This window comes from Protopterus annectens, chromosome 17.part0 (genome assembly GCF_019279795.1).
Source record: "Protopterus annectens isolate FY-2018-M chromosome 17.part0, PAN1.0, whole genome shotgun sequence".
NCBI lineage: Eukaryota > Metazoa > Chordata > Ceratodontiformes > Protopteridae > Protopterus > Protopterus annectens.
Window position 1 is genome coordinate 619,845,045 of NC_056751.1, and position 15,837 is coordinate 619,860,881.

General features: G+C 34.6%; 1 protein-coding gene across 1 annotated transcript in view; it reads left to right on the forward strand.

Annotated features, from left to right (window-relative positions):
* Nucleotides 1–15,837, forward strand: part of LOC122791334 (intelectin-1-like) — a 349,205-nt gene that overhangs the window by 13,532 nt on the left and 319,836 nt on the right. Inside the window, exon 2 of the mRNA XM_044059049.1 lies at nucleotides 463–564. Within this exon, the coding sequence (XP_043914984.1) occupies nucleotides 463–564 (102 nt within the window). The remainder of the gene's footprint in view (nucleotides 1–462; nucleotides 565–15,837) is intronic.

Genomic DNA, 15,837 nt, shown 5'->3' on the forward strand with positions numbered 1-15,837 from the left:
TAAACTTCAGCATTGTACATGCATTATATATGACAGACACGTGTTGGAAAAGTAGGAGTATGTAGACATATTTTGCAATGTTTCAGTGATATACTGAGATTCAGGGCCAGATTACAAAATACTCGCTCTCATTATGACATACACAGATGTAAGGCCAATCTATAAAGTTACTTACATAGGAATAAGTCATTTAAACAGAGGGGGCAAGTCTTTTGGAATTGGAACAGACTTGTATTGAGATCAAGTCTTTTGGAATTAGGTCCTCAGATCTTATTGTCATAAATAATTGCAAAATTCATGACATTATTCTGTGGCTGTTCTCTGCAAAGATATTATTTTAATTCTGTTTGAGACAGATTTCTTTGTAAATCACATTTCCTGGTGCAGCCATTAATCTTATTTTTCATTTTAAGAAATCCATTATAGTAAGAATTTGCAATGCTTTATTTTCTTTTTTTTCAGGCTGTCAAGTAACCTTTCCTCCCTGTGACAGTTGTAATTTAAATTCCGCCTTTGCTGAAGAGACTTGTAAGGATATTCTAAAGAAATTTCCCAATGCAACAGGTAAGCAGGCATAAATAATGGTATATCATATCCATACAAGCATGATGATAATTTGTTAATGTTATGTAAACATCTTGAAAGAATATATATTTAGATAACTGACTACATTCCATCAAATTGCATAAATCACATAAATGGTTTCTATAAGCATGTATAGCTCACAATGGCAGTGAATTATTGTTCCCCCTCAACCACTTGACAGAGAGTAAAATAATGCATCAGTTGGCAGTGTTGAATATTAATCACAGTATACATTTTGATAGACTTAGTGTGTATTTACACTAGGATTCGATTTCATATAGCCTATACACAAGAATATGCAAAAGTATCATGCCTTTTGCAAAGGAAAATGAAATAGTTTTCAATGTAGAGGACACGTATCTCATAAATTCACAGTTCCAAAGATGCCTTCTGCCAACTTCTGCAAGGCAAGAACTATTTTGAATGCACTCAATCTTCATGGCCTGAAAGGTCATTAAGATGTACAATACACGAGCTCGAGCCTCTCACTTAAAACAAGATAAACTATGAGTAGTGCTGACCTATGTAATGTCAAAAAATTATTCGCTAACTGGAGGTTCTGCTACTTCTGAGCACCATATGAATATATGGTGCTGCTGCTGCCGCCATGTTCCTGGCATGTTTATTGTAAGTCCTAGTCACTCCTGTACTGATGGCTACTCTGTGTACACAGCATGATCAGGGCTGTGAAAGGTGTATGACTGCTATGCTGTTATGACCTCTGACCTGCTAGTAATAAGCAGTTATAAAGTAAATAAACCACTCACCAAAGGAGCTCAACATAATAGACTGGAAGGATAAGAGGATTTGGAAAGCGCATTTGAGAATTTTCTGAACACATAATCTTCACTACATTGAAAGTCCTAATTTAGATCGTTCTTATACATAGTGGTGGTTATTGCCATCTAACAAGGGAATTATATGCAAGATGGCTTCTGCTCTATTACATGACAGCCAAAAATGGTGGGAGCATATAGAAAGGCTGCCAGTATGCCATCACACGTATGTGATTACCTTATTCTTAACTAGTGTAACGTGGATTTTGTTTAAACTCAGCTTCTCTGTGTTGCTCCTGCATGACTTCCATGCTAGCACAGTTGCTGTGGGTTTTATTTTCACAAAAGTTAGATACTGTAACCCTGGGTGTGTTATCCATTGCATGAGACATTAAACTGAAGTCTCATTTGCATGTATTGGTGGTAGCTCAGCTGGATATAAAACTATCCTGTGGCACCTATTGAAAAGAGTAGAGACCCTTTATTTTACACTGTTTACTTCATATACAATATTTACACATTTACAATATTAGGAAATAGAATATTTGAAAATCTAGACATCAACAAAACATAATTTTTTTCATGTATTTACCCCCACACTCTCTTGTCACAAGCAAAATCTTACTTTACTAAGTATGTCAGCCAAACTCTAAATCTTATTACACAATAACTCTTTCAACCTAGCATTCCAAATATTCAAAATAATCCAAAATAAAACACTATCCATTTTATTTACCATTTATCCACTTACTTCTCCATAGTAACCTTACATAATCACATTAATATCCTGTTTCGTAAACTTTTTAATGAGCTCCAAAATGAGGTCTTAAAAACCCTTTTTCTATATTTTCAACCTTTTATAATTCAAGAAAAATTATGCAATTCCCTTACATTTTCCAACTTATCAAAGACAGCCTCAAATAATCTCATAGTTGCAGCACAAACTACAGGTTTAATTAATCCTAAACCACCTTCATGTTTTTTAATATATAACAACACTCTCTTCACAAGGTTCAAAATAGTCCATCCAAAAAAAATGAAAAAGAAAAAACAGAGCCTGCGGTAGTTCTTTCTCCATTCTCCCAGGAATCATACACACCCTTACAAAGTAAAAAATCTTACCTAAAATTAATCAAATAAACTTAAACACATTTCATAATCTTCCTCTTCCTTTAATCTTATTTTTAATTTATTCCACTCTTCCTCTACTACATTTGTTTCTGAATCTAACTTCATTTATAGCTAAGCAAACACCTTTTATCTGACCATCTCACTTATCTGCTGCTCTTTTATTTATTCAGTTCTACTCTACATCTGCAAGACATTTATAAATATAATTTAACATTCTCCCTATCCATCTCTTATCCTCAAGTATAATTATATATCACTCACATATGATACAAAATTTGGAATACATACCATACTGTTTATATACAATCTTCCTTTATTCTTGTTCCTCCTATACCAGATTGCTTTCATAACTAGCAAAAATAAAGTTCTAGTAAATGGACACCATTGCTTTATCTCTTTCTACAAATATACTGTAGAAGTTAACAATCCATTTACCAAAAGTATAATACAAGTATTATTATAAACAGAATGAAGAACACTAAAATATTTCTTCTCAAATTATATTCCTCCATAACATTCCACAAACCATCATGCTCCACACTATCAAAAGCCTTGTCAACATTCCAATTGCTAATATAACATTACCTTTTCAACTTCAAACATAATCCGCTATTTTCTTCACTAATACTACTAAATTTCTACATTTCCTTTATCACCAAAGATTCCCTTCACCAAACACCATGCAAAACTCTCATTAAACCTTGCCTGGAATATGTCATAAAAATATTATAATCCAAATTATTCAAGTAATAGGTTTCCAGTTTTTTATATCTTATGTTTCACCTTTTTTCCATATTAATTTAATAATCCCCTCACCCACTTCATCATTTACTTCACTTTACACATTCAGTAATGTCTATATAGTTCTCTAGAATTTTATTACATACAGTTCTACACTATGCAATACATTTTTCTGGATGTACATAGATATAGCCTCTTAATTTTAATATCTCTCATAATACAATACATACTTCATTTTTTTACCATTTTAGCAAAAAGGTTGAAACTTTCTCCTTCTTACCTTTCAAAAATACACTTGTTTTTTATAATACTTTATTGTTTATTTTTTCATATTTTCATCAAAAATGTATTACCATTTTCTAAAAAAAATGTTTTTTTTCTAAATCTCTCATATATATACGTGTTTGTGTGTGTGTGTGTGTATATATATATATATATATATATATATATATATATATATATATATATATATATATATTGAACTAAACACTATTATCCCTTCTTTGTTTTTGCAGCTCAAACACTAAAAGCTTTCTTATATTTTTCCTTAAGCATGATCCACCAATCTGACCATGAGAGTTAAAACTGTCTCATGGAACTATGGTCACCCCATAACTGAACCATATCTCTTTATCATTCTTCCTGATCAAGACAATTTGAAACTAGTCTGACAGTTCCTTTGCCTTCGATTATTACATCAGTATTATTTTCAAATGGTACCCTAATAGCGCTATGATCAGAAAAAAAATGCCATATTTCCACTTGTATCTCAGTCATAGAGTCAGACAAAAAAAAATATCAATTTCAACTTTCTTGTCACCTCTTTTAAATGTCCACAGATTACTAAATGAGCATTTTTACCCTTTCATACGTAACAACTTTTCTTCATTTTTTACTTATATTCCTACTTTTTTGCTGATCTTCCTTAATCCACAATTTAAATCCTGGATTAGAATTATTTTCATATTTACCATCACCAAGGTTTTAAATTCTCAATTAATCACTCTCTGTTTTTATACGAGTAAAAGCATATAGCATTATCAACCTGTATAGCTCCATATCCAAATTAATGTCCACCACAGTTGCTGTCCTAGCCATTAGTTGTTCCTGTGGCAGCAGGTGTTAAGTTTAGGGCTAGAATATAAGTGAGCCTGGGTTCTAATACAGCAAAAGCCAAAAGCTAAATGTGTGGCATAGTGGTGTAGTAGTTAGAATTGTTGCCTCACAGCAAAAGGTCCTCCTGTTTGATTATTGGCTGGAGTGCCTTCTGTGTGGAGTCTGCATGCCCTCCTTACATTCTAGTGGGTTTCCTCCAGGTGCTCCAGTTTCTTCCCACATTTCAAAGATATGCATCTGGAGCATTTCGCCCTGGACCTCCACTGAAAATGGGCTCCATCCCAGTCAGACTTTCCCACTAAACAAATGCTAAATAAATAAATAATAATAACATCTAGTATCTTAATGTCTTCTCCAAACAATAATACAATACCAGAATAACTCTCTCTACCAAATGCCATACAATTTTATGATTCTATAATGTGCCTCAATCTATAACATTTCAATTTCTGGAATAAATCTAGTATACTATAAGTAAATAACATCAACAACATACTTCTTACACTACCACAAGACAGAGATTCTCCTTTATCTAGCTATTAATGTCTACCAATATAATCCTAACATTATTCCTTGACTTTCTTTTTAATTATGAGGAAATATTTTTAAACATTCTTTTTCTCACCCTTACCCTGGCTCTTATAGAATTTTTTCGTATGTCTTTCACATTCTGCTCTTGCAAATCAGATCTATCACTTTCTCCTCCTTCACATACATTTTCAAATTATTTATTTGTGTCGCATATCTTACTTTTTAAGTCAGCAGTATTAGTTACATTCCCCCACTAACATCCTCTTCTTCATCAGTTGCTGTGTCTTTGTTTCTCTTCTCCTCTGTATCATTCATTACAATACCCTTAGCATTCTCAGTATTAGTATTATTAGTTTTACCCTTTTCACAATCAAACCAAAATTATTATTGTCTATTACATATTCTGCCTCTTTAATTCATTTGGTCAGCATATGTCTTAACTTTCCACACTGGATACATCTTAATTTTACACATTCATCAATCAAATGATTCAGTTCCCCACAAAAAGACAAGCGTTAGGCTAGCCCATATGTCTCATATTTCCCCTTTTACCAGCCACATGAATAACACTAGGAAAATGTTTTACATTATCACCTTCCATTTTCTAAAAAAAACATCCAATTCCCACTCCTCTTTCAACACCCCCCTTTCATCTTTCATTTTAAGAGTATTTGAGACAAAATTATATAATTGTCAAAAATGGTTTACTATGGTTTGTGCAAATGAATCAGAATGTCATGCACAAAACATAAATGGATGAGATAGTCGAACACACTTATGCAAATGCAGTAGTGCATTCGCATACGTCTGTTTGACTATCTGCAGGGAGATCATGGTACAGTGGGGATTGGAAATTCATCCATATCCCCACTGTAGTGCAATCTCAGAGTTAGAATATATTAGTAGGGGGTGTGGGGGATGCAAGGGGGCTTGCCCCACCTGCAAAAATGTGATATGTCATGTAGGAGTCTGATTTACATCAGCTCCTATATGGCTATCACGTGATGGTTTCAGCCACAATGTCTACTCAAATGTGTCAATCATTTGGGTCAACATTGTGGCCAGTCGGAATGTTTGTGTTCACGTTTACTTTTCATTGTTACGAATGGCAAATATTTTGCCATTCAAACAAACGATAGTAAACCATCAAAAATAGTTCTTTGAAATCAGTCACTTCTATCTTATCAGTCCTAAATTGCACAAATGTTTCTTTATTAAATATGTTCCCTTGTCCCAAAAATAACACATTCTAAGGAAAAGTGTCCCTATTAACTTCACAGTTAAACAAAATTGTATCCTCTACAATTTCAGTTTCAGATGTCACATCACAAAAATGTTATTTTCCTAGATGAATCCCAATCTGATATATTTTTATCAAATCATAGAGGAAAGTTAACTTGTCCAAAATAAAAATCTGTGAATGACTTCAGCTTTTTTATTATGAATCCTAACAGTATATCTCTTTCTGTTTTAAAGCAACTACAGTGACTTTTTCCCCCCGATTCATCCTTAACAACCACATTGTCAGATGTTTTTTTCTTGAAAAGTTCACTTGATTTATATCACTTTCATTAACTTCATGAGATAGTTATTGCCTTGTATAGTGTCACTTCCGAAAACTTTCTCCACCATATTGGACAAGAAACTTTTGATTCCTTGCTTGGGTATTCCTTCTCTAATAATGGCATGGGTTGTGAATCAGGAAGCCCTCTAGACAATTTTTTCATAATAACAATCCCTTCACTGAAATCATTTTTATGTCAGCTTAACTCTGACTATTTGTAGCATCCACATCATTAGAGCAACTCCCTATCTCTTCCTGTCTGAATGATGACTTCATTTAACTTCTTATGATCAAATTCAGCAGCTACACATACCATCTCCTCCTTGTCTGCCATCATACCATGCTTCTCCTAGCCACAACTACACCAACAACAAAAGCAGGAAGTGCACTTACACTTGGTACATACCAAAAATTAGCAGTTTTTTTTTTATTCGTAAACATTCATGCATTTCATATTATTTATATATCTACATAAATTACACCACTTAATACATCTTCTTTTTAAGTGTCCCCCCTCACTTTTACCCACATCCAAGACCATATTTTTCCAATATTTTTGTCAATGTCCATTGCCATTGTATTCAGTCTCATTAAGTCTCTCATTCCAAATTGTCCATTTACATAAAATATAACTCTGTCCATTTTCTTTGCCTTTTCTTGATATCTTGTTCCATAATAACAGAAATATATCATGCCCATATTTAACATTTCAAATAATCTTTAACCAAATTATGTTCACATACTTTCCACAAATTTTGAATTATTTCACATTTTAAAAATACATGTTCTGTAGTTTCAAACACTTAACATATTATATCTTGTTTACTTTTGTATGCCATATTTGCTTTTACTGGTAATTTACCTATGGATAACCTCCACAAGAAATCATTACATTATTTAATTATTTTATAATTTGAACAGCTCAACATTATTGCTTTTACTTTACTTGTTTCTAACTCTTTCCACATATCAACAAAATAAAAAGATTTCATAATATTGACATACCATTCCTTTCTATTATTTTCTTTTACATTCTTTTTTTTGTTTCAACAATGCAATTTTATTATAAAGTTCTTTAATTTCTTCATCAATGACACATACTTCTTTTATTCATTTCCATACCTTCCCAAATTTGCTTGTTTTTACCATGCATTATTGTCTTTCTAAATTCTTATCATTCATAATGCCTTTTAATATTTTATACATATTTAATTAAGTTTATCAATCCCAGCCCTCCGCTCTTCATTCATATATAAAATTCCTCTTTTTACAGGATTCAATCTCTTCCCCCAAATGAATGAAAATATTGTCATCATAATTAATTTTTTATATCTCACTGGTATAATATAAATGTGTGCAACACAGACTATTTTACCCAATATTATAGTATTTATCAAATGTGTTTTCTTCCTATATGAAAAGCTGTATGTTTTCCGAAAAGCAATCATTTCTTTAATTCCTTTAATCACCTTGTCCCATTGCTCATGTTTATATTCACTTCTACCGAATACTATCCCAATATATCTACATACTTGTCATTAAAGTCTACACCTCCAATTATCCCTTCATAACCCAAACCTTTGGTTTTCTCTTTATTTATACTTAAACCAATTTTCTTTAATATAATACTTAATTTTTCATTTATTTCATCTATCCATGATTTATTTTTAGCAGTTATTACAATGTCATCTGCATAGGCATTATCAGTATTTGGACCTCCTTCATTATTTTATATCCTCCATTACTCTATTACCTATTACCCTTTTGTTTATTTCTACCTCTACTAAATTCATGACTAATGAAATATTACACTGCTAGCTGGACATCCTTATTTTTTCCACAATCTATTTTCACATCTTCCAAAATCCAACCATTTATGTTTAATTCCACATAATTGTTTTCATATATTGGTTTAATAATCTGTAATACTTTGTCACTTCTCTTATATTCATGCACAATTCTCCATAATGCTTCATATTGGATATTATCATATGAATTGCTTACATCACCTATCATAATCTTTACTTCTTTTTTTTTTTATTATTATTAATGTCATCAATTACTTCTCTTATTAACCACAACAAATCCTGACTTCCCTTTCTTCCATATACATTTCGATCACATAACCTTTCCATTTTACATTTTTTTAGCTATTTTTCTCATAAAAATGTTATAGTCCATATTATTTAAAATTATCGGTCTCCACTTTTTTATCTCATGTTTATTTCCTTTCTTATAAATGAATTTTAAACCCCCTGCATACATTACTTGCACTTAATCCCTGTTTCTATACATTCATTCATCACTTACATAAATATAATTTTTTGCCAGTCTTCTATTTTTATATTCTATCCAATCTAATCCCATTGCTGAATTTATGTTACTATCTTTCATAATCTCATTCAGCTCCTTTATATTTTTTTCTGTAAATATTGTCTTCTTTACTAAATCTCTCACCATCTTAAATGTGTACTATGAACACTTCTGTTTTGCCATATAAATCTAATACATAGCTCTTAATTATATTCCAGATTCCTTCTTGCTTCTTACCTTGTTTCTCTTCTTCATTTTTAACTATCTTATAATTTATCTTTCATTATTTTACATAACTATGTTGCTACTTATTTTTTTCTCTTCTATGCAATATTTTTGCTTATATAAGATGTTATTATTTTTCATGATTTCTTTTGCATATTTCTCCTTCTTTTCCATGTAATATTCTAGCATTTTCTACTAAATTTAAAAAAATTCTTCACTTAATGCTTTGTATTCCATTGTTTTCTTGTTCTCTTCTCTTCTGCACATTCTAAAAATACCTTTTATATTTCTTTTTAAACTGTATCCACCAAATAGCCCAATTTTCATAGAATGATCTTGTTCTAATATGTTGTTTTCATTGTTCTATAAGTGATTTTCTTTCTCCTATGTCCAATCCTTTTTCATTAATTCTTTGTATTCCTTTTTCTATTTTAATCTAGTCTTCATTTTCATGAATTTTTATCCAAAAAGTCACATGATTAGAAAATCCAGTATATGTTATTCCTTTTTGATAACTTTTAAACCTTATAATATTAAAAAGTAATCAATTTCTGTCTTGATTTCTTTCCTTTTATATGTCCATAGTTTATTTCCCCATATCTTTAATTATCTACTCCTCATAATGTCTGTAATTATTTTAACATCACAGTCCCTCCTTTTATTCCTTAGGTTACAATGAGTGTCACCTGCTATTATTACATGCATATTCAAACAAACATAAATAAGTAAACTTTTAAACTCTGTTTATCTGTCTTTTTTATCACATATGCATATAAGGCTATAACCCTATATATATAACATTTCCATCTCAAATCAACTACAGTTATTCTCCCTAGTTCTATTATTGTTATATCTAATATCTTTATATTTTCTTTACACAATATACATAAACTTGAACATGCTTCTTTACCTATATTCAAAATAGCACCATTACAAAGCCTTTCTGATTGTACCCTTTCTTCTACCATTAACAGTTTAATGTCTTCTAACACTATTATTTCAGTATCTACACCTACAAACCAATACATAATATCTATTCTCCTCTTCATATTTTTCATACTGTTAACATTTAAAGCTAAAATTTTCAGCTTTATTAAACAGTTATATCAAAGATGTATTTATCCCTTACCTTTTTATTTTCTCTTACCATAATATTTTAAACATTATTTTTCTTTCCCTAACTCTTTTTCCTATAGACTTTTTCTTGCCTTTTACCATGTGCCACTTTGACTATTTTTCACTTTTCTTATCTGTTTCTTTTTCTTTATCTTTAATTTTAAAAGCAGCTTCTACATTTTCCATTTGTGGTGTAACTTTCTATACAACATCCTCTTCTATCTCTTTTTCTTGTATAACTTCATTTACAGTTTCTTTTGTATTTTCATTTTCTTGTGTCTCTGTCTCACACTCGAACCATGAATGTCCTGCATTGTCATTTTGTACACTTTAATTCACATTTCTTTGCATAATGACTTGTCTGACCACATAAATAACATCTTTTTGTCACATTCATTAACTAAATGATCATTCTTCCACAAAAATAACACATTTTAGGTAAGCCTCTGTACTTCACAAACCCTCTATTGCTGTGCTCATTAATAATTCCAGATATATGTATCACATTGTCAATTTCCATTTTTAAATGTGCTCCACATTTCTATCTCCATTCCATTGTCCTCTTACATCATATATAGTAGTAATGTCCATCACTTCCTTATATATTGTAAATGAATGTTCTTTCAGTTCTTTGCTTCCACTTTAGTTCTATACTGAAAAAAAAAATTTTTATTTGTCTAAAAATGGGTTGTACAACATATTCTGACCATGGAATTTGGTTTTCATTTCTTTATAACCCCCCCAAAAAAATGTCCATAGCCTTCCCAGTTTCAAATATCAAGCCACACAATGTCTCTTTGTTATTTAAAATAAAATTTCTTACCTTTTCAACTTTAACACCCAGAAGTACTATATAATTCTCCCATACCTCATATCTGTCCAAAGCTTCTTGTATTTACTGCTTACATGAACAATATTTTTTTTTTGTTTCCATTATTTTCCTCTCCTCTTTGGTGGATTCTCTTGTTTCAGCATAAGTCTTTTGCTGGAACTTTCCCTGGATCATTTTCTTCTTTATTTTCTCTATAATCTCCTTCCATGACACTGCAGCTCCACTTTCTGGTTCACTCTGGCTTATCATCTCCTCCATATAAGCATCCTGTAACCCTCCTAACTGGAGTGTTGAAATAATGCATTTTTTCCACTCTTTCTATTTATTTAAATAGATTTTTCTGGAAATTTTGCCCCAAATCCACTTCCACTTCTCCATTTACCTCCATTTCCTCCTCTACCTCTTCTCCATTTGAAAACATTTTCTTTGCTCCCAAATCATTTAGGAACATTTTGACTACAATTTCAACAACTTTCATATCAGTTTCAGCAAAAGTTGAATCAGCTATGTTTTCCCTTTGTTCCTCCAGGCCACAATGCCTGTTCCCAGGAACAGGAAGTCAGTTGAGTCACACGCAAACTCTTCCCCCAACTACTAAAAGTAGGGGATGTTCCCAGATGCCCAGGCCATCTAGGGTATCCCCTGTAAACAGCCTTAGTGAAATTAACCTGATCAACAAAGGATACATAAATAAAATAAAACAGCAGTATTATATATATATATATATATATATATATATATATATATATATATATAATATATATATACATATATATATTCTGTACTTTCTTGCTGTACTTAACCGGTTTCCATCTAAACACCAATTTTCCTGCATTTATTGTGATTTAAAAGCTTGTTTTGTTTCACATATTGTACTTATTTGACTGCCTGCACTTTTAAAAAGTCATTTTTAGTTTAAATAATTTGTTTAACTGTTGTAGGCTGCATACTAAAGTGTGATAGCCTTTTCTGATTGTTTGTAGTCATTTAAAGCTGTTTTAAGTGTATTTTTTACTGTTTTTGCCTTATCTTTTCAAAAAAAAAAAAGTCCTTGTTTTCCACCTTTCTAAGCTAGTGTCGTCCAGTTTTCAGGCTAGTGCTGAATTCAGAGCCCCTGTGTTGCTAGTTTCTGAGTTGCTCATACCTTACTTGGCTAGAAGGAAGTTTCTCTGTTCACCTGTGACAGAGGGGAGCTTTCAGCAGCCTATCTATCCCTGGAGGAGTGGTTCCAGCCCAGATGTTAATAGTTTATTGGCTATTTTGGGCTATTTTTTATCTCTTTCATTTCCCTGCTATAAAAAATACATTTGAATGGTTTTGCGGTTAGCTACTGTTAAATTATTCCCAGCTCAGTCTCCTCTTCAGTTTTTCCCTTGAAACTAGTCTAACTCTCAAGCTAAGCACTCTAAAAGCATCCTACAGCCCAGCACTTGTGTAGACCTAATTGCAAGCATTAATATACCCTGACACTTGATTGCCCAGCAGGGCAAGGCTCTTTATTGACCCCTCACCAACCAAACGACTAAGCAGCTCTCCCTACTATTCAGGCATGACCAAAGGGCAATTTCAGGTGTAATCTCCAGTCCAGCCAGTGAATCTGGGTATCCTGAGGCAATGTTACAACTCTCCTCCTACCACAAAACACTACCATATGCAAGAGATACCATTATACAGCCAAACTGGAGGCTACGCTGTCTCCACACAAGACTAGAACAGACAATCAAGAGGAGAAGGTTAAAACTTGCACCACACCTCCAGCCACACATAGACGTACTAAGCCAGCACTGGCAAAAAATACACATAAATACACAAAATCATACTCTGAGGCTCTAAATAAAAACCTGCCAAAGCATCAGAGACCTCCAAAGCAGACACCCAAACAACCTGCACCTCCTGTCACAAACCAGACAACAGATAAAACACAAAATCAGTGTGGCGCACAATCACAGCCCTTAAGGTGAAATAACATACCTAACACACTAGTAATAGGTGACTCTATAGTCAGGCACACTGACATCCCACTCACTAGGCTGGATAAGCAGAAGGTTACTGTTAGTTGCCTGTGCCTGTTGGGAGCCAGAATCCGTCACATACCACAAGCACTCAGGTCACTCCAGAACAAGTATAAATATGACTCTGTCATTGTTCATGCTGGTGTGAATGACCTGAGATGTACCTCCCTGGACTACACGAAAAGCAACATGGAAGAGCTCCTTGATCATGTAGTCCAGGCTGGTATGACCCTGACCTTGAGTAGCATCCTGCACTTACCAAGAATAATACCTCAGTATAAAGAAAAAAATGACCAATTTCAACAATTGGCTAAGCTTCTGGTGTCATTCAAAGAGGATCCAGGGTCGGTCAGCCTGGGACGACATGCTCGACAAGCCTCGTTGCTTTGCAAGAGATGGATTGCACATGTCACCCCTAGGCTTTCGAATACTGGCCAAGGCTCTTGCTGCCACAATAGTGCCTTTTTTAGGCAAGGCTCAGAACTCAACTTTCAACAACTCTGTAAACAGCACAATTAACAAAAAACTGAGGTTTATGCTACTCAATGCCAAGAGTTTATATCTCAAAATGCATGCGCTCGAAACACTCTTCAGTATGGAGAATGTCGACATCTTTGCAGTAACTGAAACCTGGTTCAAGGCTCCAGACAGCACCAGAGCACTACTGAGCTACAATTCATACCACACATTTCAGCCACAGAACATGGACCAAAACACAAAAGGAGGGGGTGTATCCATATTCATCAAGGATACCTACACCTCCAGGTTAGTGCCCCAGTATTATACCTCTGAGATCATCCATGTGCAACTAACATCATGAAAATCTGCAATGCAAATCAAATTGTGGCCTGCTACAGTTCACACTCCATGATCCAGCACCACCATTCCACCTTTCTGGAGACACTGGAAAATGTGAAGGTCATACCAAACACCCTGATACTGGGCAATTTCAATTACCCTACCGTTAACTGGGAAAACTACTAGAGTACAAACTCCCAGGCCCAGCGCTTCCTGGAACTCATCAACTCAAATGCCCTGGATCAGCTGGTAAACTCCTCTACCAGAGGTGAAAACATATTGGACCTGGTCATCACCAACATGGGTGACAGGTGTTCCACACCGGACGTCAACCCGTCACTGGTTAGATCAGACCATAAACTAATCACTCTGGATGTCCACACCCCACCACTACCCCAGCTAAGGAAACCACAGTAAAAAACTTTTCTAAAGCAAACTTCACCTTACTTAAGACAGAGGTGGTATGTTTCACAGCCCCCACACTAAAGGATAACGCTGCCCAAGATGCAGAAACCTTTAAAAATGCACTCTATGAGCACCTACAAGGATTCATGGATCATGCCATCCCTAGCAAAACCAAGACTCACTCCTCTAAGAGAAGGAAACCAATCTGGTGGACCCCTGCCATAAACAGGCTATACAATAGAAGAAGGAAACTAGTTCAGAAAAAAAGCAAATCCCAAGAAGGAAAGGCATCCCTGATCAGTATCATTAAGAAACTAAGGTCCCTCATAAGATCATCCAAGACTATCTTCGAAAGAAAAATAGCCAAGGATTCAAAAGATAACCACAAAGCCTTCTTTAGCTATGTTAAGAATCTAAGTGGCAACTCGCAGATATGCACTGAACTAGTGCAAAATAGCACAAAATATACTGAACCTACTGATATTGCCAACATCCTGGCAGATAGATTCAGTGCAAACTTCACCCCCCTCTCACTCTCAAAAGGGCCCACAACAATACCAGAAAAGTGTAGTGTCCCAGAAATCACAGATGTACAGGTGAAAACAGCCCTTTCAAAAGCCAAAAACACAGTGTCAATGGGGCCAGATGGTGGCCCAGGCTGTGTCTTCCATGAACTACAGAACAAACTAATCCCCCACCTAAACACGCTGTTCAACCTCAGCCTCTCTACAAGGTATGTGCCCATAGAATGGCACACAGCAACAGTTATTCATCTCCACAATAAGGGGCCACAACTGACCCTGGTAACTATCGTATAAGCCTGACTAGCCTGGTCTGCAAGGCTATGGAGCACATCATCATAACACAGACATTGGGAACCACCAATCACTTGACCCGACCCAGTTTGGCTTTATTAAGGGCAGATAATGCCTACTAAACCTGGTTGACTTCTTTCAGACAGTCACCAAGGCCATAGATGAGGGAAAGGTGGTTCACACAGCCTACCCTGACCTTGCAAAGGGTTTTGACACCATTCCACACCATTCCACACTCAGGTATTCCAGAAATACTTACCAGCCTGAACATAAACCCCTATGTCATGAGATGGGTTGCCAACTGGCTTACAGACAGAACTCACACAGCAAGAATGGCAGGTTCCAGGTCCGACTCTAAACCCGTCACAAGTGGTGTCTTGCAAGTCTCGGTCCTAGGAACCCTACTGTTTGGCATATACATCTCAGATGTACAGGCAAACACAGGAAGACTATAGCTAACCAAATTAGCCGATGATTGCAAACTGAGAGCCATAATCGACTCTCTGGCTGACACGGACATCCCCCAAAAGGGCCTTACTTAGACGGACACCTGGTGTCAAAGTCATGGCCCCAAGCTAAATGCCAAAAAATGCATACTCATCCCATTTGGGCAAAACAAAGCACCCACGAATTACCACATAGGTGGCAGCCCCCTTAATAGAGAAGATGTAATAAGAGATCTGGGGACCCAGGTAGATGGTAATCTCTCCTTTGCCAATCATATTGCCAAAGTAGTTAGAAAATCCTTCTATGTGGCCCATCTAATTATTAAAGGGTTTGTTATAGTGCCCCTCTACTCATCACTCATCAGACCCATCATAGATTACATGGCCCCATTTGGGATGTAACTCACAAGACACGTCTAACAACTGGAAAG